We start from the raw sequence: 26,809 nt of genomic DNA, 5'->3' as shown, positions 1-26,809 counted from the left end.
ACCCCCCAATACTGGTGCATTTGGAATTTGTATCTGTGATAGTACAATCTGAATCCCAGATGTCCAGGAATATTGTACACCTGCATTGGGTGTTGATAGGATGTTGTCTAATAAAGTGACCAGGTGCGACCTACAACATAAAGCATTTAAGTTGAAACATTTTTTGCCTTGCAAGAGAATCACACAAATAGACGCACTTTGATTTATTTGTTCTCAGTATTTTATTATAGGGAGAGAAAAAACACGTGTGCTTTAGAATGTATGTTGCAACTGATAATAGAAAATAACTGCCCATCAAAATATCAGACAGGGCAGTTTAGTTAATTCTGCTCCCTGTAGCTAATTCCTTAGAAGGTTTGCATTTTATTTGACTGTTCAGCCATTGAAATGCAGCCAATGTTCCTTGCTTACTAACCTTTTGAGATACAGCCTTGCTCTCCTTGAGACAAAAGTACCACAGACTTATTAACCTCGCCATCTTTTCAGTGGTGCTCTTTGCCACATAAGTCGATGTGGGAACTGAATTTCCCAAAGAGGGTACAAATCAGTTGCTGCTTCACACAGCCAAAGCAATCCCACTGACATTCCTGTAGAACTATACTGCTGTAAATGGCCACCGCGTCGCCTCCTTAAACTGATTAAATGGTCATCGGAGTAAGATTTCTGCAAAGCAACAACCTGGAATCCATCTGGGGCATTTAAACTCCCCATTAAGCGCATGTGCTGCATCTCTCACAGTGGCCTAGCAGCTGCTTGCTTTTCCTGCTTTCATTCATATACATATATATATTTATTTGGCGTGTAAACTACACACTGATCTCACTCTCTTACTAAGAGCGGAACGGAAGCAAGTTGCCCAGCAACTCCATCTATATTCACATAACTCTGGTGTATATTGGAAATTCAAGCAGCACTTCTTAAGCTTGTCTTCTTCTGCATTTTCTCCTTTGCCGCTGATCTCAGCTTTGGAACCTGTTTCTTTTGGGCTCTGGTTAACCGGGAGCCTTTTTTCTTTGGCGGGGAGGTCGTCACCGGCGCTTTCGAGACCCGTGGAATCCTCGCCTTTTGCGCCTTCGTCTTGGATCGCCGGGCCTTGGGGGTTTCTGTCGTTTGCTGCTTTCTGCCAGACCTGGAAGCCTTCGCTGCCTTATGTTTAGTAGGGTCTTTGTGGGAGACAGGCTTCTTGGATCTTAGAGTGGAAGAATTTGGGGGTGGTTCAGTAGCATTGAAGGCTGTTTTGGGGGGACGGGTTGTAAGACGCTCTTTAAGCAGTTCAAGGACGGTTTCTGTGAAAAGACATTTTAGGAGGTGACCATCCTTGTTTCAACAGGTTGAATTTAGCAGCGATACAGAGCAACTTAAGATGGTGGGTGGGAAAGGAACAGAAAAGATTATTTATGTATGCGACAACAGCAGCGCAGATGCTACTAGCCCAGAGATGGAAAGAAGAAAGAGTCCCTACCAGAGAGGAATAGCAAAACATTCTGTTAGACTACGCCAAAATGGCAAAACTGACCGGAAATCTCATGGACTAAAAAGACAAAAGCGTCAAAAAAGAGTGGGGGGAAATTACAATTTATTGAGACCACTGTAAGCAGATGAAAACATTAGCAGGATTTTAATCTCGCTTGTAATGTAACAAATACTATGGACAATATGGATAGATATAAAATATAGATTATGAAATAATATGCAGTTGAGAATGTTGACAATAGGACCCATGGAGGAGATGGTAGGGAAGTCTTGAGATTCAGAGAGATCTCTTTATATGGATATGTATTTGGTAGTGTTGTAAATCTATATTTGTAATATCAAAAACGATTTTTTAAAAAATGGTGGGTGGGGTGTCATTATCACAGTGCTTTGCAGCATTGCCTGAACCCCTCAGCCACCCTTAACAACAGTACCCCTGCCTTGAGTCAGTCTATCCCTCAGCCTCACCTACCTCACAGGTTTGTGGTAAGGATAAAATGGAAAGGGGGAAACATGGGAAATATTATGAGCTGTTAGGAAGAGGTTTGCTGGCTTGTGTAATCCACCCTATGCCTCAAACATTTAGATTTGGGGTGAGGAGCCATTGACCAGTGCAGGGTTTCCCAAACTTCGGTCTTCAACTGCTTTTGGACTACAATCCCCATCATCCTTGACTGCTGGTCCTGCTAGCTAGGGATGATGGGGTTTGTAGTCCAAAAAACAGCTAGAGACCCAAGTTTGGGAAGCCTTGGACCAGTGAGCCAAAGTTGGGATTTCGATTAGGCCCACAGGGCCAACCCTTGAAAACCACACCCACCTGCCCCCCCCCACCTGATGTTATCAAGTGTGGAGCAGGTACCCATGTAGCCACATGGGACTACAACTCCCATCATAAAGAAATGATCGAGAGCTTAAAGTGAGCTCCGAATTGCTCTTCTGCAGGAGCAAGACTTGTTCCCCCTGTTCATCAGCTGACGGAGAGCAGGAACATGCCAAACACCAAGTGGTTTGCACTCAAGCCGCTTTGAAAATGGAAGAGAAAAGGTCCATTTTAGCCGGCACAGACCCTCCAAGTATCCCTATTTTCCAGGGACATCCCTGATTTAGAGAAGCCGTCCCGGTTTCTGATTTGATCCCAGAATGTCCTCCTTTTCCTTAGGATGTCCCTATTTTCCTTAGAGAAATGTTGGAGCGTATGGCATTATCCCGACCCCCGAGCCGTCTGAAGGCAATCCTGTATAGGGCAGGTTTTTTAAGTGTTTAATGTTTTATTTTGTTCTTATACAGTGGTACCTCGGGTTAAGTACTTAATTCGTTCCGGAGGTCCGTTCTTAACCTGAAACTGTTCTTAACCTGAAGCACCACTTTAGCTAATGGGGCCTCTGCTGCCGCTGTGCCACCGGAGCACAATTTCTGTTCTCATCCTGAAGCAAAATTCTTAACCCGAGGTACTATTTCTGGGTTAGCGGAGTCTGTAACCTAAAGCGTATGTAACCTGAAGCGTATAGAATCATAGAGTTGGAAGAGACCACAAGGGCCATCGAGTCCAACCCCCTGCAAAGCAGGAAACACCATCAGAGCACTCCTGACATATGGTTGTCAAGCCTCTGCTTAAAGACCTCCAAAGAAGGAGACTCCACCACACTCCTTGGCAGCAAATTCCACTGTCGAACAGCTCTTACTGTCAGGAAGTTCTTCCTAATGTTTAGGTGGAATCTTCTTTCTTGTACTTTGGATCCATTGCTCCGTGTCCGCTTCTCTGGAGCAGCAGAAAACAACCTTTCTCCCTCCTCTATGTGACATCCTTTTATATAACATGGCTATCATATCACCCCTTAACCTCCTCTTCTCCGAGGTACCACTGTATATGTTGGAAGCTGCCCAGAGTGGCTGGGGCAACCCAGTAAGTTGTGTGGGGTATAAATAGTAAAATTATCATTATGGAATGGGACCTCCCTATTTTCATCGGTGAAATGTGGGAGGGTGTGAGCGGTTTCAGTGACAACTTGGACTGGTATCCAATCCACCTTTTGACGGGGGTGGGGACAGATAAGGGTCTGGTCCCCCCAGGCTGAAAAGTTCACCCCTGATTCAGATATACTTAGAACAGAATATATACATTCAGACTGGACGATTTTGTTGTTTTTTCGTATTCTGCAACAAGTCAATGATACAGTACTATTGCATTAGTGATGGTGGATTTACATTGGAGTGTCCGCACATCACATGACTTTTTTTGTTGTTCTGCAATGCTTCCCCAGTGATACGGTATTAGTGTCGCCTAGAAGGGCACTGTTGGACTACAGCACAACAAAAGCAAGCCAATTCCTGCCTCCCCACCCCCCCAAAAAACCCACAAATCCTAGAACATTTGTTGTGCCAATTGGAAACCTGGCAGTATGTCCATTGCAAAACCGATTGGAGGTGCAAACAGTGTCAAAACGTGATTGTGTATAACCACCCCAATAACATCATGAGCAAAATAATCACAAGTGTACAATAAAGAGGGGGGGTAACTAAATTGATAATTGATTGATTGTAGTATTTACTTAGTTGGAAGCCTTTAATGATTGGCGCATACATCAACAGTTCCTTTCAATGTGTCTTAGCATTTGTGCTACATAGCAAACAAACCACATATCCTTGTTGACTTACTTGCACGGGGAATGAATGGGATTCGCTTACTCTTTGTTTTCACTGGAATAGGCTTCTGTTTACATTTCCCTGGTGGAGCTCTCCTGAAAAACAAACAGATTCGGTCACAAAAATTATGTGTGGACATCTTGAGAATGGATAAGGAAGCCTGTGTTTGTGGTGGTTATCTAGAGGCAGATAGCCAACTTCAGTCTTTCTGTTAAATCATGAGCTTGTCAGCGAAAGACATTGAAAGCACTCTGATGCTAACAGGTATATCCTGCCCGAATCCTTCCATTAGTTTCTCTCCTTGTGAAGAAGTGGATTTTCAGTTAAGGAAAATGTCAGGCATTTTGTACTTGAAAAGAACTCTCTTCCTGATTTAGGTTTCCTGTGGATGATATTTGCCTACTACCGGTATATCTTTGGTTTTAAGTCTTTCCACTCCTCTGCTAAATTAATTGGAACTGTGATACAGTTATCATTCCCAACGGGTCACATGCGCGCCATACTTTTAAAATACATGCCCTCCCAAAGAATTATGGGAACTGTAGTTTGCCCCTCCTAGAGCTACAGTTCGTAGCATTCTTTTTTTATATATAATGAATTTTATTAGTATTTTCCACACAACAACAACAACACAAAAGCTATCAAAAAATAATACACAACACACAAAAATCAACATTCGAAAACTTAAAAAACAAAAAACAAAAAAAACAAATCCATATCTTACAAGTTAATATTATAAACACTAAAACAACAACAAGACATTGACTTCCATCAATCCCACAGCACCTTCTTTATCTCTCATTGTGTCTTCCTGTTTTCCTGTTTTCTTTATCCACTCTATCCTAACATCTAGATATAAATCCTTCTTTCATATCCTTTCACTTCACAAGGTTATTCCAGACTCAGCCAGATTTCTGCCCTCGAACCTTGACTTTTGAGGTATTCATTTTTATTTTTTTTTATTTTATAATAATAATAATATCTTTATTGTCATTGCCCCCTCTCAGGGACAACGAAATTTACTAGGCACTCCCATTCTTTTTTTACTTCACTTTTGGTTTTTGTCTTATTATATCTGTCAATTTAGCTAATTCTAAGTATTCTGAGAGGTTACATAGCCACTCTCCCCTAGTGGGTAACTGATTCTCTTTCCAGTACTTAGCCACCAGGATTCTTGCTGCAGACGTTGCGTATAAGAAAAAATTAGTTTTGTCTTTTGGGATATCGTCACATGATATTCTTAATATTTTCTTTATTTCTTTGTGGATCATGCTCCAAAATTTCCCAATTTCGGGGCATGTCCACCACATATGGTAGAAGGTTCCTTTTTGTATCTTGCATCTCCAGCACTTATTATTATATGTTTTATTCATTTTTGCAAGCCTTTCTGGTGCCAGGTACCACCTGTGATACATTTTCATATAGTTCTCTCTTATTAAGTAATGTGCTGTAAAATTTATATTTATTGTCCATAGTCTTTCCCATTCATTATATTCCATTGGGTGGCCCAGATCTTGTTGCCATTTTTTAATGGCCTCTCCTTTTTCCTCCTTTTCTACTTTACCATTTTGTAACAGTTTATATATTTTTGAGAGAGTCTGTTCGTTGTTATATAAAATTTCTTTTTCCCATACCAAGATTTTTTTATCAAACCCCTTAAGCTTACTATCCTTCTCAAATATTGTTTTTAATTGGAAATATTCTAACCAATTCACCCCCCTCTCTTTTAATTCTTCAAATTTCTTTACTGTTGGGCAATTTTTATCTCTTCTATGAGTTCCCTATATGTTAGCCAGCTATCTTTCATATTGCTTCTATGCAAGGCTGATGACTCTATAGGTGATAGCCACCAGGGAGTTTTGGCTTTTACTATTGTTTTATTTCTTTCCCAGACTTCGAATAGGGCCTTTCTCACCAAATGATTAGTGAATCCTCTATGTGCTTTTATTTTATCGTGAGGTAGGTAGCCATGCCACCCGAAAGCATTCTTAAACAAACTACCGTATTTTTTGCACCATAACACTCACTTTTTTCCTCCTAGAAAGTAAGGGGAAATGTCTGTGCGTGTTATGGAGGAAATGCCTACGGGTGGCATGCCTACGGATTTTCCTCCTCTAAAAACTACGTGCGTGTTATGGTCGGGTGCGTGTTATAGAGCGAAAAATACGGTACATTTCCCAGGATTCTTTGAAAGAAGCAAGTTCTCTAGAATCTCAGTATTTAGTGGGAGCAATTCATTTGTAGTAAAAGAAACAACTTCAAGGGTAAATATGAGCAAGTGAGTGATTTTCCACAGGAAACTCACATGGTGCCCCAATCCAGATTGGACCCTATAGCTACATTTTATTTTATTTTACAAAACAGGCCTGTTTTGTTTTAAAAGGCCTAACCACACTTTTAAAACAATTGTTTAACAAGTGTTAAACAATATAACATGTTGTTTGGTTTGATGAGTTTGAGTTCTCACATTTCTCCCTTGAAAACTCCATGGCCTTTTAATGCAACAGAAGTTGAGACAGTTCTCACTGTCTCTCTTGAGTGTAATTCACAAACATGGTAAAGAAATGAATGGGGAATATAGACTTCTAAAAACCTGCAGAAAGGTCCACTGATCTTCCTGGAAATTCTTGTTGGACACTTTTTCCACCGAAGGTGAAGTAATACCCATTCTCAGATAGCATGAACAACAGGTTGGTAAGTTTTGTTGTTTTTTTGTTGTGTGCGTGTGGTGTTTAAAGCCTTACATTCTCCTCCTTCCCCCACAAAAAAAAAAAGAGATTAAATGGGAGGGAAATAGATGCTGGTGGTTTGATGCCAATGCCATCATGTGGATGCTGCAAAAAAACAACAAAAAACAATAACAAAACCAAACCTGCATGCATAAGAAGCATCCATCCCACAATAAATGCACATCTGAAAGCACCCATAGGCTCAGAAAAATAAAAATAAAATCTGGAAAGTGTGCATCAAAGAGATTAAAGCTTCCTAGAACTGCTTGACATCTTCATAACAAGGTGAAAAGAACATGAAAATTACTATCCGCCCAGAAAAGCATCCCAAATGTTGGTAGGCCTGGATGTCTTCCCTGCTTGGGAGCAAAAGCGATGCTTACTTGGTACATTAATCTTTTGGCTATCCTTTGGATAAAAGGAGATAGACAAACAGTGAATATTTATTACTGTTGTTGATGTGCCCTGCCATTCCTTGGACGGAAGCTCTGTCAACAACTCTCATGTTTTTCTAGACTAGTTCCTGAGTCTCAGACAAATTCTATGGTTGGTCTCAACTTCAAAATAAATACAAGCTACAAAGAGATGTGTTTTTGTCTGCTTTCTATGCTGTGGGTTGCCTGCAAGCCAGCTGTCCTTGAGCACAAATGGGGACAGAGTTCCCTACAGTAGGGGTGAAAACAGACACAATATAAAATGAGTAACTGAACTGAGATGTGTGCAACAGCAAACTGAACACTGGCCAGGCCTAGCTCCAGATTTATTTCCAATTTCTCCTATTTGGTAAACAGGTCTCATGCTATGCTGCTGTTTCAATTATTACTAATAAAACATCCACCTCTTCATTTTGGGTGTGCTTGTTTTAGTTAAGCCTTGGTTCTAAGCCAATTCCTTGGACCTCTTGAGTTACAACTGCGATAATTTGGCTTCTTTTGCCTGAGGCCTCAGAAGCAGAGAGCGGTACTTTAATTCTTGCTCCTTGGGGTCTTGGGGACAGCTAGTGTGGATTTACACACAGGAAAAAATACTATAAATAAGTCAGAAATTAAACCGTTATAACCAAGGGGGGAAAACCCCTATGTAAAAATGCTAGAGAAAAGTTTTGTGCTCTCTGGCGCCATCTGGTGTTGCACATTCAAATCACTGGGGGTTTTTTACTACTGTAGCTGAGTCCCTAGAGTACAGCCTGAGATCTCCTGCACAAGTTGGGTGAACAAAGCAGGAGTGGTGGTAGCTCTTCTACCTAACATGGTTGGTTTTTTACTCCTTGAGAGTTGGCACCATCTGAACCACCAGGGGAAGAATGACCTAGGGTTTGGGGTCAGGTTTCTTGATATCAAGTGTAGTAGCTTATCCGATATTTAATTCTTGTTACTGATGGAACATGCTCCCATGCTTCACAGTATTTTGTTATTCTGTGCACTGCACACACAAAATACCTTCATGAGACATTCTTCCCTCAAAGAACCCTGGGGACCCTTACAGAGTTACCTCTCCCAGCAACTTTTAACAAACTACAGTGCCCAGAATTCTCTGAAGGAAAGAGAGTTGGGAAAAACAATTGTGGGGCTTTTGAGGCTCCTGATCCTCAGGTCCCTTAAAAGGAGTTTAAGCCTGTGGGCTCCCACTGATTTAACTGGAGCCCAATTGCTTTAAATCAATGTACTTCATTTTAATTAAATTAGTCGATTGGCCTGCAAGTGCCAGAGCAAGAAACTGTGGCTTCCCAGGAACATAGTTGTTCTGCAGGTTTAATGCATGAAACTGAAATCCAGTCATGTGAATGGGGTGTTTCTGTTGTATCTATCGCCCTGGAAGAAAACTGACGAATGTTTGTGTGTGATGCTGATGCTGTTCAGAAAATCAGCAGGTCACAGGGACATTCAAGGACTTGAAAAAGTACCCACCTTGCAGGATCCACAACTTTGTATATCGATCCATGTGGCGCAAAGGCACTGGGGTAGGACGTAGCCATAAAATAGAGCTCAGCTGGAGACAACAGGAAGAGAGGAGAAAGCCAGGAATGTGAAATTCATCAGAAAAAGTTGCAACAAGTTGATAATAGTGCAATTTTTCCTCTCTATGTAAGCCAGGCCTGCGCAAGTTGTAACCTAGTAAAGGTAAAGGTAAAGGGACCCCTGACCATTAGGTCCAGTCGTGACCGACTCTGGGGTTGCGGCACTCATCTTGCTTTATTGGCCAAGGGAGCCGGCGTACAGCTTCCGGGTCTTGTGGCCAGCATGACTAAGCCGCTTCTGGCAAACTAGAGCAGCGCACGGAAAGGCCGTTTACCTTCCCGCCGGAGCGGTACCTATTTATCTACTTGCACTTTGACGCACTTTCGAACTGCTAGGTTGGCAGGAGCAGGGACTGAGCAACGGGAGCTCACCCTGTCACAGGGATTCGAACCGCCGACCTTCTAATCGGCAAGTCCTAGGCTCTGTGGTTTAACCCACAGCGCCACCTGCGTCCCAAGTTGTAACCTACCACCAGCCTAAAGCAACCATGTGGCCTTCCAGGTTCCTGACTATTCCAGGGTTGCCATATTTCAAAAAGTAGACCAGGAGACCCCAAAAGTTGTTGAGCAACTCAGAGTTGGTGGGCTCCCAAAAAATGCTTTCCTAAGAAAACAGACACAGCAACCAACATTACCTGCTTCATCCTCAGCAAAAGAAATGATGTATTTGCTGTAAGAGCTGACCATCCCTGGAAAAGCACAGGCTTTAGTGCTACCAATACAAATGTCTTGCTTCTTCCATTTATTTGCTCTCTCATCTTCTTGCAAAGCCATAAGCCGACTGGATGAAAAAACAAAAACATGTGTTTTATGGTTTCACAGCTCCACTGTAGCTTAGAAAAACTCTTTCTGGTATATCCCAAAATAGATCCAAGGCTTTCTCTGGGGGCATAAATACGTTTTGCTACTCCCCATTGCCATGTACTGTGTGAGCCCATGACTAGGGATGAACCAAAAACCAATATTCTGAGATGGTCTATAGGAAAGCTACCTTCTGTACTGAAAAGTCAATGGAAATAAGTTCGTTCCTTACCCATTCATAAAATCACCAAAAATGTATAGGCCGTTCAGGTTTGGAGACTCACATCCTCTATACACATAACCTCCAGTGACTGATTTTCCCACTGTATGGCTGTAGGCAAATATTGGAAGTATATCATCTGTTAAAAACAGAGAAAATGCACTTTAGTCAATTAAAACTGTTTGATTATCTTAAAAGGAAATAGTCATCCTTCTTCAATGCAAGAGCAATTTTTTTCTAAAACAAATTGGACATTTAAAGTAAAATTAGTGTAGTTTATAGCAGTGTTGTCCAACCTTTTTCCGTCCGTGGCCCCCATCCGACCTAGTTTCCTTCCTGTTGCCCCTCCCATGGGCGTAGGCACAGGAGACAACTGACCCCCAATAAGTAAAAAACAATACAAATCAGAGGTACTGCCCCCCCCCGAAAGAAACCTGCCCCCCTAACAAAAATCCTGGCTACACCCATCCTTGCTGCCTGCTGCCCAGGAGGACTCCCCTGAGTGAGTGCCTGAGGGTCCTGCTCTTGCCACTTACCATCTGGCCTGGGGCGGGGCCTGAAGCCTCATAACGACTGCTTGGTGCTTGCTGCCTGCTGCCCAGGAGGACTCCCCTGAGTGAGTGCTGGAGGGTCCTGCTCTTGCCACTTACCATCTGGCCTGGGGCGGGGCCTGACAGGCCTCATAAGGACTGCTTGGTGCTTGCTGCCTGCTGCCCAGGAGGACTCCCCTGAGTGAGTGCCTGAGGGTCCTGCTCTTGCCACTTACCATCTGGCCTGGGGCGGGGCCTGAAGCCTCATAAGGACTGCTTGGTGCTTGCTGCCTGCTGCCCAGGAGGACTCCCCTGAGTGAGTGCTGGAGGGTCCTGCTCTTGCCACTTACCATCTGGCCTGGGGCGGGGCCTGACAGGCCTCATAAGGACTGCTTGGTGCTTGCTGCCTGCTGCCCAGGAGGACTCCCCTGAGTGAGTGCTGGAGGGTCCTGCTCTTGCCACTTACCATCTGGCCTGGGGCGGGGCCTGACAGGCCTCATAAGGACTGCTTGGTGCTTGCTGCCTGCTGCCCAGGAGGACTCCCCTGAGTGAGTGCCTGAGGGTCCTGCTCTTGCCACTTACCATCTGGCCTGGGGCGGGGCCTGAAGCCTCATAAGGACTGCTTGGTGCTTGCTGCCTGCTGCCCAGGAGGACTCCCCTGAGTGAGTGCTGGAGGGTCCTGCTCTTGCCACTTACCATCTGGCCTGGGGCGGGGCCTGACAGGCCTCATAAGGACTGCTTGGTGCTTGCTGCCTGCTGCCCAGGAGGACTCCCCTGAGTGAGTGCCTGAGGGTCCTGCTCTTGCCACTTACCATCTGGCCTGGGGCGGGGCCTGAAGCCTCATAAGGACTGCTTGGTGCTTGCTGCCTGCTGCCCAGGAGGACTCCCCTGAGTGAGTGCTTGAGGGCCCTGCTCCTTCCTGCCACTTACCATCTGGCCCAGGGCGGGGCCTGACAGGCCTCACTAGGACAGTGTTACTGCAGGAGGGGCACAGAGTGTTTTTAAAATGTTTTTAAAAAAATTTCTTTTGGATTTTTTGTATGTGGGGGGTGGGGGTGGGATGGATGTTTGGTTGGGTTTGGGGATTTTTTTTTTTTTTTTTATGATCTTGTAATTTTTACATTTTTTGTTTGTATTGTTTTATTAGTTTTGTTTGTTTGTATAAGTTGTTATTTTGTTCTTAGGGGGAGGGGTCAGGGCTGCCGGGGAGTGGGCCCCAGCCCACAAAATGGCTGGGGCATGTTCCACAGGGGGGAATGCACTGGGACAACCGATCTCAGTGATCACGGGTAGGAGGAGGAGTTACGCTAAGACCAGACCATGTCATTACAGAGGAGGCAGGTTTAGTCGTTGTCTGAGGACTATTCCTGCCTCCGGGTCTGGTCCTGACCGGATGGATACTAGAATCAGCAAGGGATACCCACATGACCTGAAAGTGTTGCTGTGCAATGCCAGGTCAATGATTCATAAGACCACTGCCATCCATGACTTGATCATGGATGGAGGATTTGATCTGGCATGTGTAACAGAGACTTGGTTGGATGAAGCAGATGGGCCTGCCCTTGCCGCTGCTTGCCCACCAGGTTTCTCTTACGCACAGCAACCCAGGTCATGTGGGCGGGGAGGGGGGGTTGCAGTGATTTTTAGGAAGTCATTAGTCTGCACCAGGCGTCCTATTGGGAAGACCCAGTTTTCTGAGTGCATGTTCTGGAAGTTGGGCAATAGGGGCAGTACAGGATTCCTACTGGTGTACCGACCTCCCCGCTGCACCAAGGATTCCCTGCCCGAGCTGCTTCAGGTCGTGGCGGATATGCTCCTGGAGACACCTAGCCTGGTTGTCCTGGGGGATTTTAACATCCATGCCGACACGACCTTACAAGGGGCCGCTCGGGACTTCGTGGAAAGCATGGCCTCCATGGGGCTGTCCCTGAATAAGTCTGGCCCAACTCATAGCCACGGACATGCCTTAGACTTGGTGTTTACCTCTACGGATGCTGGTGATCTGACATTAACTAAAAGTGAAACAAAAGAAGTGCCATGGTCAGATCACTTCCTGGTGCAACTGGACTTCTCCGCAACCCTTCCCCTCCGCAGGGAGGTGGGACCGATTCGGATGGTCCGCCCCTGCCACTTAATGGATCCAATTGGCTTCCAGAGAGTGGTAGGGGATGCTCTATCCCAAGTTGATGGCCTTTCAGCTGATTCCCTGGTGGCCCGCTGGAATGCGGAGTTAACCAGGGCTATTGACTGTCTGGCTCCGAAGCGCCCTCTCCGATTGCATGGAGCCCGGACAGCCCCGTGGTTTTCCCCGGAGCTGAGGGTGATGAAACAATCGTTGAGACGGCTAGAGCGCCGGTGGCGGAAAACTCATTCTGAATCAGACCGGACACGGGTTAGAGCTCAACGTCGAGCCTACCAAGTGGCAATGGCGACGGCGAAGAGGGCCTTCTTCACCGCCTCCATTGCATCTGCAGAAAACAGCAGCAGGAGACTTTTTCAGGTGGTTCGCAATCTATCAGAACCACCTGTACCAATGGGGCCTGGTAGGGACCCCAAGATCTCCTGCAATGCTTTTGCAAAGTTTTTTGCAGATAAAATCGCTCAGATTCAGAAGGAGGTAGACTCCACCGTGGGAGCAGGGCCAGGGCGGGAGAGTGCTAGAGTTCTGTCTGGTCCTGTTACATGGGATCAATTCCAATCTGTTACCTCCGAGGATGTGGACAGGCTGCTTGGACGAGTGAAACCGACCACCTGTCTCCTTGATCCTTGCCCATCCTGGCTGATAAAAGCGAGCCGGGAAGGGCTGGGCGATGGGCTTTGCGGGGTGGTGAACGCTTCCCTCCATGAGGGAGCCTTCCCAGACCCGCTGAAAGAGGCGGTCATTAAACCGCTTCTTAAAAAAACATCTTTAGACCCGGCCAATTTGGCCAACTATCGCCCAGTCTCAAATCTGCCATTCTTGGGCAAGGTGATTGAGCGGGTGGTTGCTGAACAACTCCAAGCACGCCTGGAGGAAACGGACCATTTGGATCCCTTCCAATCGGGATTCAGGCCTCACCATGGGACTGAAACTGCCTTGGTCGCGCTGGTTGATGATCTCCGGCGGGCTAGGGACAAAGGTGAGAGCTGTTTCCTAGTTCTGCTGGATCTCTCAGCGGCCTTTGACACCATCGACCATAACATCCTTCTGGACCGTCTAGAGGGGCTGGGAGCTGGGGGCACTGTTATACAGTGGTTCCGCTCCTTCCTCCTGGGCCGTGTCCAGAAGGTGGTGGTGGGGGATGAATGTTCAGACCCCTGGGCTCTCACTTGTGGGGTGCCTCAGGGTTCTGTCCTCTCCCCCATGCTTTTTAATATCTATATGAAGCCGCTGGGAGAGATCATCAGGGGGTTTGGACTGGGTGTTCATCAGTATGCAGATGACACCCAGCTCTACCTCTCCTTTAAATCAGAACCAGTGAAGGCGGTGAAGGTCCTGTGTGAGTGCCTGGAGGCGGTTGGAGGTTGGATGGCGGCTAACAGATTGAGGTTGAATCCTGACAAGACAGAAGTACTGTTTTTGGGGGACAGGAGGCGGGCAGGTGTGGAGGATTCCCTGGTCCTGAATGGGATAACTGTGCCCCTGAAGGACCAGGTACGCAGCCTGGGAGTCATTTTGGACTCACAGCTGTCCATGGAGGCGCAGATTAACTCTGTGTCCAGGGCAGCTGTCTACCAGCTCCACCTGGTACGCAGGCTAAGACCCTACCTCCCCGCGGACTGTCTCGCCAGAGTGGTGCATGCTCTAGTTATCTCACGCTTGGACTACTGCAATGCGCTCTACGTGGGGCTACCTTTGAAGGTGACCCGGAAACTGCAATTAATCCAGAATGCGGCAGCTAGACTGGTGACTGGGAGTGGCCGCCGGGACCACATAACACCGGTTCTGAGAGATCTGCATTGGCTCCCAGTACGTTTCCGAGCACAATTCAAAGTGTTGGTGCTGACCTTTAAAGCCCTAAACGGCCTCGGTCCTGTATACCTGAAGGAGCGTCTCCACCCCCATCGTTCAGCCCGGACACTGAGATCCAGCGCCGAGGGCCTTCTGGCAGTTCCCTCATTGCGAGAAGTGAGGTTACAGGGAACCAGAGAGAGGGCCTTCTCGGTAGTGGCGCCCGCCCTGTGGAACGCCCTCCCATCAGATGTCAAAGAGATAAAGAATTACCTGACGTTCAGAAGACATCTTAAGGCAGTTCTGTTCAGGGATGTTTTTAATATGTAATGCTGTATTGTTTTTAATACTGATTGGGAGCCGCCCAGAGTGGCTGGGGAAACTCAGCCAGATGGGCGGGGTATAAATAATAAATTATTATTATTATTATCCGTGGCCCAAAAAAAGGGAGAGAGAGAGCACTACGTCTTGGTGGCCCGCCCCCTTACCCACTTGTGATTGGCCAAGCAGATAGCTAGCCAATCAGGATTTCCCCCTTCACTTCTCATTTCCCTCTGTGGCCCCCTAGCCTCGTGCTGTGGTTCCCCCACTTACGCATTGTTCACCATGATCCCCTTGGAATATCTTGGTTTATATGGAAACACTGGTTTATAGAACCACCATGCATCCACCTTTGCAGCGGACAGACCTCTGTGTGAAGGCGTCCTCTGGTTGAACGGCTGATGGGCCCAAGACTGGTTTAAAAATAACTAACCATAAAAATGGAGAGGAGGGGTCTTGAAATTACACATATTCAGAGACCTCCAGCAGTGGAGGTAGATCATGACAACTAGTGGCCACGAATAGCCTTTTCTGCCGTGTATTTGCCAAATCCTCTTTTAAAGCCAGTCATGTTGTTGGCCATAACTATTTCCTGTGGGAGCAAATTCCATAGTTCATGTGTGCTGTGTGAAATACTTTCTTTTGTCTGTCCTGAATCTTCCACCGTTCAACTTCACTGAATGCCCCCAGGCTCTGTGAGAAATAGAAAACATTTCTCTATTCACTTTCCCCAACCCCGTGTGATTTTATATGCCTCTATCATGTCTCCTTGTACAGTGGTACCTCTGGTTGCGAATGGGATCTGTTCTGTAGGCCCATTCGCAACCTGAAAAGAACGCAACCCATGTCTGCGCACGCGCAGGTCATGATTCGCCTCTTCTGCGCATGCACACTTTGTGTGTCTGCGCATGCGCGAGCGGCAAAACCCAGAAGTAACCCTTTCCGGTACTTCCGGGTCGCCATGGGACACAACCTGAAAACATGCAACCTGAAGCAAACGTAACATGAGGTATGACTGTACTTGCCTTTTCCTGAAACTAAAGCACTCTAAATGTTGTAACTTTGCCCCCAAGGATCTTATCCTTAATGAAGTGCATGTGCACTTCCTATCCCTTCACAAAGGAATGACAAAAATGATAGCTGCAGAATAACAGTTAAACCAAATACAGGTAAGATAAGGCCTTCCCACAAACACACTAAAAATGACAGGTAACATTCTTTACCTAAGGAGGAATTTTGACAAAGCTTGATGTCATAGCACTCAAAGCCTTCTTTAGCTCTCCAGCCGTAGTTCCCGCCTTTAACAATTATGTCCACTTCTTCAAACTTGTTCTGGCCGACATCTCCACAGAAAATTCTCCCCCTTCCTTTGCCACTGAGCGGGTCACCTCTGTCCACAGAGCAACGCCACATGTTCCTCACCCCATAGGCATAGACTTCTGGGAGAGCTTGAGGGTCAGAGGCAAAAGGATTGTCAGAAGGGATGCGGTAAGGCTTCCCATCAGAGCTTCTTCCATCCACATTGATCCGCAAAACCTTTCCTAGTAAACTACTCCTGAGAGGAAATCAAGGCATAAAACAAGGATTAACGAACGTGACAAAGAAACAGAAGGGAGAGTGTTGTAGCAGTTTCCATATATGCTGGCTGGCTGCTTGACTAGATGGGATATCATCACCTTCTGTCAAATCTTACGCAAGGGAACTTACCGTATTTTTTGCTCTATAAGACTCACTTTTTCCCTCCTAAAAAATAAGGGGAAATGTGTGTGCGTCTTATGGAGCGAATGCAGGCTGCGCAGCTATCACAGAAGCCAGAACAGCAAAAGGGATTGCTGCTTTCACTGCACAGCAATCCCTCTTGCTGTTCTGGCTTCTGAGATTCAGAATATTTTTTTTTCTTGTTTTCCTCCTCCAAAAACTAGGTGCATCTTGTGGTCTGGTGCGTCTTATAGAGTGAAAAATACGGTACATAAAATATTTGAAAAAAGTGATAAATGATAAGATAATCTTTAAAAAGCACCCTTGAACAGGAAAGCAGCGTTATTTTAAAAAGTATAATTTGCCTTTAAAGGCGAAGTAAGCTGTCTCATATGTAATCAGCACTTATTGAAGATGGACCTTACCTGTTCTGAGCATTCCCAAATTTACCAAAAGGGTCCCCAGCTTTCCCTCCATCCCCTGTAAACAGGTACATGTAGCCATCCAGGCCAAAGAGGATCTGTCCCCCATTATGGTTTGCGGCTGGTTCTTCGATTTCTAAGAGACTCCTGAAGAGAGAGAGAGAGAGAGAGAGAGAGAGAGAGAGAGAGAGAGAGAGAAACACAGAGATCAGAAACTAGGAAAAAGAGCAAGGGAGGAAGGCTGGTTAACATTCAGGGCCTTACTAAGTTCAAAGACGTATTTTAGTTATTCAGTCACTAAGCAGAACATCTTATCTGCATAGCGCTCAATCTTTCCCTTTTCCTAGACAAAGCAAAAAAGGACCTTAAAATTCCTGGGATAATTCTATCCTTCTGATGAAATCTGTCTGCTGGATAGAACCGTCTTAAGTGCACATCTGGCACTCCCACTTGCCCTCCCAGGAGAGAAGCTGGGTCAGAATGTGTTGCATCCATCAGCATGCATACATCAATGCTTATGGAAAGGAAGTCAATTAATGGCTTTGTTTTGATCTATGATAACTCTTATGCCAATAGGCAATCACCCGTGGTGGACTGCACGACACGTTGCAGGTCTAAGCCGTAGTCAAAGCAGGAAATCCTGACAGCAGATCAGCACAACTCCTGGATGCAGGAGCGCTGCTATTTTTCCAGAAAGAGAGGTGCCAGAGCTCACCATGAATTTCTCCCTTGCCCACCTGAGAGCTGCTGGAGCTGAGCTCCAGTGAACTCTGGCTGGGGCGGGAGGGAACCCTGCACAGGAGTATTAACTGTGCAAGGTCTTTCTGCATCCAGCCATTCCTATTTGGCAATGTACTTCTCGATACCTCTATCCTGCTTCCGGGCACATCTTGAGGCGGCAGCAATTGAATGTGGGTGGAAGAATATTCAAACTAGGACCCTCAATAAGCTTCTTTTTTAGGAGACACTATGGTCTGGTAGATGATAGGGTTGGGTTCTGCGCTGGACATTAGGCCCTGCACAGCAACTGGGAAAGTCACCAAATTCCCAAAAGAGCCAATGTTTGGATGCAGAGGGTGTTCCCGATTCTTCCTTTGAATGACCACCTTTGATTCAAGTCAACAACACAAAGGAGCATTCTTTGTTGACATGGGTCAAGTCATACCTACAATTATGATTGAAAAGTGGGTAGCCCTTCCGTCCAATGTCAAGAGAGCTCAGGATCCAGCCTGTCAGAATCTGGGTCCTGTTCTCTGTCTCTGCTCTAGAGCATCGGCTGATGCAACTGGTGGGTCAGGAACCCAAAACTGGCCATGCCATGGTCTAAGATAGATAGGGAGTAAAACACTCACCTAGACTACAGATTGTCATATTTAGGTGGAAAAATAGAGCCAATGAACCTGGCAGTGATCTCCATTGAAGACAGTGGGATCAGGCTGCACAAGTAACCCCCATGTTACAGGCCGAAACTGAAACTACTCTCCAGGTTGAAGATTTGTCTAGATTCTTTCCAAAGTGCCGAGCATGGGGCTGGCAAAACCTCCTTTCTCCCCTCCCCATCACATTTTGCAAGCATCAGCTGCAAGTCAGAGCAGTCTCTCTTGTGGCTACAAAGGAAAGCACACACCTTTGCTTTGCCTGCTGGGAACAGGCCCATGCAGCCAATGAACAATGTGGACTCCGCCCATCAGTTGACATCATGAGTAACATCAGCTGATTGACAGGAGGATGTGGTTGGGTCTCATGGATCAAACTGGAACCTTTGTTGGCCAGCATTAGTCTGTGAGCTGAAGATTCCCCACCCTTACTTGTGACCTGGGTTCAAATCCCATGTCTGAATGCATTCTTTTATCTTGGATAGCACAGTAATGCTTAGCACCTGAGTCCACCTCCACCCACATACCTATAAAATTGTCCTTTTGCTTGGCCAAGGAAAATAAATCACAGTGCACAGAATTCATTGTTTCTTGAAGCACAGCTGGGATTTGCTTTAGCACAGAGTGTACTTGGTTACTACTTTATCCCACAGGGTCAATATGAGGACTAAGCCCTTGGGAGGAAGCAGAGATCCCAAGAAGATGGAAGGAGGAAGGAAGTTTGGGGAAAACATTACCTTTCTGTGCTTGCATCAGCCTTGTTGACATCTGACATGGAAACTCTTAATTCACTGATCCTGATTTTCTCCACCTTTTTCTTGTCCTGGTAGGAGTAATAAATGTAGAATTTCCCATTGTCCTTGTATTTGGGGTGGAAGGCCATCCCGAGGAAACCTCTTTCATCTCCTAACCAGGGGGTGGTCAGCACCGTGTTCTTAATATCCAGAAAAGGCTCTTCCAGGCGACTTCCGTCTGGAAGAAAGACCCAGATGATGCCCACCTGTTCAGCCACAAACATGCGATGGGTGTTGTCGTTCGCGTGCGCCATCAGCACAGGATTCCTCAGTCCGTTGGCCACCTCTTTTAGGCACAGCTGAAGGCAGCCTTTCTTGTCCTCCACCACAGAGCCCAGGTTACGGTTCAGGTCTGTGTTTTTCAGCACGTCGGGGAAGCAATAGTCTTCATCCTGGATGTTAAGCAGGTTGCAGAAGCGGGTCTTGTTCCTCTCGCAGCATTCCTGAATGTGTTTGTCGTCGGTAAGCAACGTGATGGCAGAACGGCAGTAGAGGTGGAACTCCGAACAGTAGTCCGAGCAGAGGCCAGGCAGGTTCCGCAGGGGAGTCTGAGGATTCTCGGCATCGTAAAGATGAGCTGCATAGGGTGAGCATTCCTGTTAAAGAGCGAAAAGCATTCTGAAAGTGCTGTGCAATGGACTCTATCTGTGTGGCTGCTGCTGTAGCACGGTCATGCCTCCTCAATATGCACATTTATGTATTACAAAGACACCTCAAATAGCAGGCCTGAATAGCTCAGCTGGTTGGAGCGTGCTACTGATAATACCAAGGTTGCAGGTTCGATCCCCACACAGGACAACTGCATATTCCTACGTTGCAGGGAGTTCAACTTGATGGTCCTCAGGGTCCCATCCAACTCTACAATTTTATAATTCTAAGTGTGCTCCCTGACTTTAAGAAACGTAACAGCCCCATTGGATCAGACCAAAGGGCTATCGAATCCAGGGGGACCTTTGGCCCTCTGGATATTGATGGACTGCAGCTCCCATCAGCCCCAGCCAGCATGGCTGATGGTTGGAGATGATGGGAGACATAGTCCAACAACATCTGGAAAGCCAAAGGTACCCCATCCCAGACCTAATCCAACATCTTGTTTCCCACAACAGCCATCCAGAAGCCTATGGGAATCTCACATGCAGGACATGAGGAAATAGCCTTTTCCCACTGTTATTACCCAACAACCGGTATTCAGAGCATGGTGCCTCTGATGCTGAAGGTGGCATATAACCCATACCCTCTCACATGTCCCAGCGGAAATCCGGGATGCGCAGCTTTTGGGGCCGTGCTCCTGTGTGAGTCACGTGGCTCGCATGAGAGCAAGGCCCTGAAAGATGCAATATGGCTAGAATTGTTTAAAAGTACTTTTCCAAAAAACCAAAGTCCTTTTAGTTGGGGATAATTCATATGGAAATTCCCAGGTATCAAAAAGGGTTCTTTATGTATGCCACTACTATGGCCTGTGTTTTGCTAGCCCCAAAATGGAAAACAAGCAAGGTCCCAATTAAAGAAGAATGGCAACTTAAGCTGATGGAATATGCTCAGCTTGCAGACTTAACATATAGAATAAGAGAACAAGAATAACATATGTTTAAAGAAGAATGGAAAATATTTATTGAATATATGGGGGGAAATTGTGTACACTTGAAAATGTTGGCAGCAATAAGATAAATTCAACAGTGTAAATAAGTTTTGATGGATGTAATAATGGAATACTGAATGGTTTATTTTATGTAAAATATTCAGGGATTTATGATATGCAAAATGAACCATGGAAAGAGAAGAAGGAAGGTCATTGATATTTTAAGGATGTTTAAATAAGTATTCTAAATTGTAAAACAGAAAATTTAATAGAATATATATAAATATATAAATAATTCTTTGGCAATCACTCATAGCCGAGTAAGATTATCTTCCATAAACCCAGTTTTAACAATGAGTCCGTAAGGGACTGTGAAGGCCAGTTCTGGACCCACACATCCTTCCACAGTGGGGACATTGGTTCCCGGGCGGGAGTTGATCACAGTGTGGATTTGCCAAGCGTGCCTTCCTCTTAGCACGTTTCTCCCTTGCATTCTGAGTTTGAGTGTCTTCAAAGTCCATGACACCTTTGGTAAAGGCTGTTCTCCAACTGGAGCACTCGCAGGCCAGTGTTTCCCAGTTGTTGGTGTTTATTCTACATTTTTTAGATTTGCCTTGAGACAGTCTTTAAACCTAATTTGTTGACCACCAGCATTATGCTTTCCATTTTCCCCCATTTTATTGGGGCAGTTGGGTATGATAACCATTGTTATTAGCAGCCAGTGATATCTTCCATGAGTTGTCTATTACCCCTTTAAAAGCTATCTATGTTGTGATGGCACTTGATGGCCACAACCACATCTTGTGGAGACAGACTCCATAGCTAAGTCCAAAGAAGTATGCCATTCTTACCATCACACAATAGCATTTCTCTATCTTCTCCACACAGAGAACCTACTACTACTTGCTTGCTCTTCTTCTTGCTTACATAGCTTTTTGTTATTCCAGTCCAAAACTGACCTGTTAAATTCAAAGCTCTTGTTTGACTATTGACTATACAGTTGTAACTTGGAAGCCAAATGGAATCCGTTCCGGAAGTCCATTCAACTTCAAAATGTTTGACTTCAAAGGTGCAGCTTCCAATTGGCTGCCAGACATTCGGCTTCCAAAAGAACATTCACAAACTGGAACACTCACTTCCGAGTTTGCGGCGTTCGGGAGTTCGACTGCTAAGGCGTTCATCAACCAAGATACAACTGTAACTAGGAATCTCAAAGTGGTTTGGCAATCAATCCTTCTTTGCAGAGAGCTCTGGGAATGGTAGCTTTGTGAAGGGAATAAGAGTATCTGAACAAGTATCAGCATCCTTGACAAACTGCAGTTCCCATAATTCTTTGAGAGATGCTATGATGACTGTTTAAAGTGGTGTGATGATGCTTTAAATGTAAAGGGCAGATGGGGCCTAAATCTTCAGAGCTCAGTACAGTATGCTGAAGTACAGTTCAACAAAATGTCCCCTCTGACAAGCCTTTGTCCCACCATTTGCTTTGGATCCTACAGTCTCTCCCTGTCTCAAGTCCAAACTTAGTCCCTGCAGGGGCTGTCTTTCAGAGAATGCAAGCAACCCCCATTTGCGGCTAAAAATGTCTGAGGTCAAGACATTCCTAAGGGTCTACATAACAGTTGCTAGGATTAAGCCGCCTTGCCAGTAAAAGGCTGGCCCATCTGTTCCTTTTTCCTCATTTATGTGAGAGGTTGCAAATGGTGTTCTGCTCATTGTTCCACCCTCTATCTCAGAGGGGCTGATGAAATATTAAGTCTTTAGGTCCCTCTGTGACTACTGTGTCTGCCGTTTTATAAGGATTTCCTCTCCCTGTTTCCCCTTCTGAAAAGTTGTTTCCACATAATAGTAAGTGGAGCTATGCAGAATTAACTATTGTCCCAGTTGTTAAGGGTTGGTGGGAACCGTAACTGTGAGGGATAAACTAGAGACACCAGGATTTTATTTTATTTTTTGAGATGTGGAAAATGTGCTTCAAATATGCTTTAAAGGCACAGTGTGTTAAATGTGTTTTTCTGCATTTAATGACCAGGGGTTTCGAAGTGAAACTTTTTGCATCAGCTTGGGTGGTGGAGCTGATAATTAACAGGAGGAGAGAGAGTTTAATCCTTTCCTCCCCTGTTTCAGTCCAAAATAAAATCCTTTCTCTGGAGTTAGTATTTGCATAGGCAGGAATTCACTGCCCTCTCTGGCACCACTACATTTTAAAAGATCTGCATATTGGATGCAAAGACACATTTGAGGTCACCTTCCTCTTTGGCCCTAAGACTGACATTAATTAATTAATTAATTAATTAGTGAATAAATGTGAAGGTTCCTGGCACCGATTGATTAATTAACTAATTAATTAATCAGTGCCAGGAACCGTCACATTTATTCACTATTTCCAGCAGTGGTGCCAACACAGCAAGCTTTGGAGGCAGAGGTCTGAGGGGCCCATTCATCAAAAGGAGCAGAAGGGCTCACCTTTGCTGACAGACCAAAATATATTTCAGACTAAGCGAGGCAACAAACACATTGCCATCTGAAGAGGGGCAAAATCTTTAAGTCCTGAGTACTGTAAACTGAACCACTGGCTTCATTTTCCATCCAGGTTGTCTTTGCTTTACTTTAGACCAATTCCATCCCTGCCCCTGACACACACAAAGTATCCCACACTGGGGAAAATATGGGTTCCTGTGGCTGTGAAATTATTTTTAAAAATAAGCAGCTTCCTTTTGACTTCACAATCTGAGCAGTGTTGCCCCTTGAAGAGAACGTATTCAGTGCATGCAGATAATATTTTAGCGCTGAGGAAGCTTAGATGGAAGAGTGCTAAGTGTTTGCCTGGTGTGTGTTTTGGCTCCTTTGGGCTGGCAAGGAGTGAATCATTGACCTCCATGACTCACTGTAAAAGGGGAACCCTTTCTGCTCATAAATCACTGGATAGGCAGGATGCCAATGGGAACTGCACCCTTTGCTCATTGTTCTCCTGCTAGTTACACACACACACTGGCCGGTTTCTGCCTTCAGCCAGATGGGCAGCCTTCACTAGAAAGCAGGGGGAGCGGGAACCGAGCAACTGAGACTGGAGGGAACCCTTTCCAAAAAGGCAATGGTGCCAGCTGTTTGATCTGAGGCTGCTTTGAGAACTGCATCTTTCCAGGGCACCAGGCAGCAGCACAATCTAAACACATCGCTTCATGGCACCTGGGAATCAAAACACCAAGGTCCACTTTGCTCAGCCCTGCATAAGCCTCCGAGCGCTGCCCAGTCTCGGTCTGCATTTATTTGCAAAGCAAATGGAAGAAACACTTACCTTTTTGTTCCGAACCTCAGACACAAAATGATTAGCTTTGCCACCTTTCCAGCAACGGAGAGCTCCGCTGCTGCTTCATTTGATCTAGAATATTAACTTGAAAGTGTGTTTTGTAGCCCCCTTGGGCACAAAAAAGAACCTGCTTCACAGCCTTGAGCCTCACAACAACTTTGCGAGAAAGCTTAAGTGGCTCGCCAAAGTGAGGCCAGGAAGAAGACAGCAGTCCAAAGAGATTTTGCTTCTCGGGGTGTGCATTTGTATTTCTTTTGCCGCACTTTTGCCACCGTTCAAACAGGTTTGGCAGGTTTCTGATATGAAATCCACAAAATCTGTTTAGCAGGGGTTAAAGTAGCATGAGTGAACAAGTTGCAAGCTGTGATTGCTCTTCCAAGCTATCTTCAAATTTCTGGGGGGGGGGGGGGAGAGAATTATTCCTTGCTCTCCAGCTTTCATGTGAGAGTAAGGATGTGAGATTTTCACCACTGTGTCATATTGGTTTGAAACATTAAAAAAAACAAAACCACCCTAAGTTTATACAACCTAATACCTGTATGCTAAGCAGATAAGTAGAATGAATCAATGGAATATTATCCTTATCCTCCCCCTGAACAATATTACATTATCTTTTTACATACATCACAATTTGTCCGCAGGAAAGATGCCACTTATATATATTCCCCTGTAGCTGCTAAAGATGCCACATATATATATATTCCACACACACACACACACACACACACGTAGGTGCTTAGTTTTATTTAATTTCTGTTCTCTGTCTTCCCTCCTTAAAAAAAAAAATAAGCCAACAGTAGAATTTGCAATCAAGTGTATATCAGTGATGCATAATGAAGGTTACAACCCACCCATTGCCTTACCTGGCATAAAATATCTTTGATATATCCTCCACACAATTTGTGAGCCTGCGGATCGATATAATCCATCACCTCCCAGTATTTGGCTGCAATCGTATTGTCTTTCTCCTGATCACAACAACCAAAAGTTTCATAGGCAGAGCAGAACTCCAGGTGGAAGGGAGGCTGGAAAGGAGGACCATAATCAAGGCACTGCGGGTGTCCCAGGAGTAGCCCACTTTGGCCCAAGAGCATAAAGAAGACGCCGGTGAGAAAATTTAAAGAATGGAAGGAAATCCCGGCTCTGTTGCTCTTGTAGGAGCTCACAGTAGCTTTCCTCACGGCAGTTTTCCTGTTGCTAGATGTCTCCAAAATGTGACCACCTTGAAGATTAGGGTTATTCATCTTCTGAGCTTTGAAGCATCTCAACCAGCAAAGAGCTCAGTGTTTGCTTACACACCCCTCTCTCTGTCTCCCATTAAGTTTACTATTGGTGTGCTGAGAAGCAAAGCCTTCAGACCGCCTCTTGGCAATTCCACACCTCACACTGCAGAATACTTCCCTCCTTCCTTTTTTTGCAATTTTCTCTGACCCCTCTGATAGAAGGAGGCAGATGCCACACAGTAACATACACTGCGTGTGTGTGTGTGTGTGAGAGAGAGAGAGAGAGAGAGAGGGAGGGAGCTTAAAGCATAAATTACAGCTGCTGCAAGCATTCTATACTATCTGGTCAACAGTTATAGAAAATAATCATTTTTTCCTATTCACAAAGCTCAGGAATCCAAAGCTCAGCAAATACTGTAGCTGGGAAAGAAGATGAATCATTTCTGTCTGTTACATTCCTACTCTCATTTACTTGAAATTAATCAAACTGAGATAGCATTCTAAAGAAATTATATAGGATTTCCCCTTTGCCAAATTACAAGCATGTGGATTTTTATTTTTTTTTTAAAAAGGGTTTTGTTAATCGATTGTTAATATGCTTCCCACCACAAAAGCCTTGGGTTGTTTAATATGTTCATCCTGTCAATAATATTTTTCAATGACAATGTTACAAAGGACATACTTTTTAAAAACTGGAAATGAGCATATTAAGTGATTTATTAGATGCTACTTAGTAAATCCTACATTTTGATTTATTTATTTTTTGCCACCTTGGCACATCTGTATACAGAGAGAGAGAGAGAGAGAATTTTTGTACCCTCCCAAAGCACTACATGATGTTAGCCGCAATCTGTAGGTACAGTGGTACCTCGGGTTAAGAACTTAATTCGTTCTGGAGGTCCGTTGTTAACCTGAAACGGTTCTTAACCTGAAGTGCCACTTTAGCTAATGAGGCCTCCTGCTGCCGCCGCCGCACGATTTCTGTTCTCATCCTGAGGTAAAGTTCTTAACCCAAGGTACTATTTCTGGGTTAGCAGAGTCTGTAACCTGAAGCGTCTGTAACCCAAGGTACCACTGTACTTGTTACCCTAATTACATTCAGTGTTTAGAAATGAATTCAGAAATGAATTCATAGACTCGTAGAACTGTAGAGTTGGAAGGGACCATGAGGATCATCTAGTCCAGTGTTTCCCAACCTTGGGTCTCCAGCTGTTTTTGCACTACAACTCCCATCATCCCTAGCTAGCAAGACCAGTGGTCATGAATGATGGGAACTGTAGTCCAAAAGCAGCTGGAGACCCAGGGTTGGGAAACACTGATCTAGTCCAACCCCCTGCAATGCAGGAATCTTTTTTGCCCAACCTGGGGCTCAAACCTACAACCCTGAGATTAAGAGTCTCATGCTCTACCAACTGAGCTATCTCAGCTCATAGCCCCATATTGAAGATGGGTTGGTCCTGTAAATATTTATGTCTAATTTGCTCTTATTGGTTTTGTTCCCTTTGACCAACAAGACTTTTAAGACTCTGAACATGAAGCTGCTGATAATAAAAAATGATCAGTTGCCAGAAAAAGATGGTCAGGTTTGTTTACTTCAGGGGCAATCTAGGTTGAGTTGCTTCTACCCACCCTCCTTCCCTTCTTGACCTTTTTTTTTTTTAAAAAAAAAAAAAGCTGTACATTTTAGGAGAACAGTGTTTGTGTTAGACTCCACTGTCAGATCTGAGCTCTGGGCTCCTGGC

At 45.1% G+C, this 26,809-nt stretch overlaps 1 protein-coding gene across 1 annotated transcript; it reads right to left on the bottom strand.

Annotated features, from left to right (window-relative positions):
* Window positions 1–197: 197 nt before the first annotated feature.
* On the bottom strand, window positions 198–25,154 carry HHIPL2 (HHIP like 2). Its single transcript, XM_081857799.1, has 9 exons — window positions 24,708–25,154; window positions 18,899–19,551; window positions 16,789–16,932; window positions 15,889–16,220; window positions 9,896–10,022; window positions 9,498–9,643; window positions 8,753–8,834; window positions 4,129–4,211; window positions 198–1,286 (listed from the first exon to the last, which is right to left on the bottom strand). Exons 1-9 carry the CDS (start codon window positions 25,086–25,088, stop codon window positions 904–906), a joined length of 2,331 nt encoding a protein of 776 aa, XP_081713925.1. The 5' UTR covers window positions 25,089–25,154; the 3' UTR covers window positions 198–903.
* Window positions 25,155–26,809: the final 1,655 nt, after the last annotated feature.

The sequence above is a fragment of the Podarcis erhardii genome (assembly GCF_964252035.2).
Source record: "Podarcis erhardii genome assembly, chromosome: 3".
Lineage (NCBI taxonomy): Eukaryota > Metazoa > Chordata > Lepidosauria > Squamata > Lacertidae > Podarcis > Podarcis erhardii.
This window is presented reverse-complemented; position numbering and strand designations above follow the sequence as displayed.

Coding starts and splice junctions, on each gene's coding strand:
- HHIPL2 (XM_081857799.1), bottom strand. CDS start 25,088: ATGAATAACCCTAATCTTCAAGGTGGTCACATTTTGGAGACATCTAGC. Junction 19,552..24,707: donor TCAAAGATATTTTATGCCAG/GTAAGGCAATGG, acceptor GCTCTTTAACAG/GAATGCTCACCCTATGCAGC. Junction 8,835..9,497: donor TTTTGCTGAGGATGAAGCAG/GTAATGTTGGTT, acceptor TGTTGTCTCCAG/CTGAGCTCTATTTTATGGCT.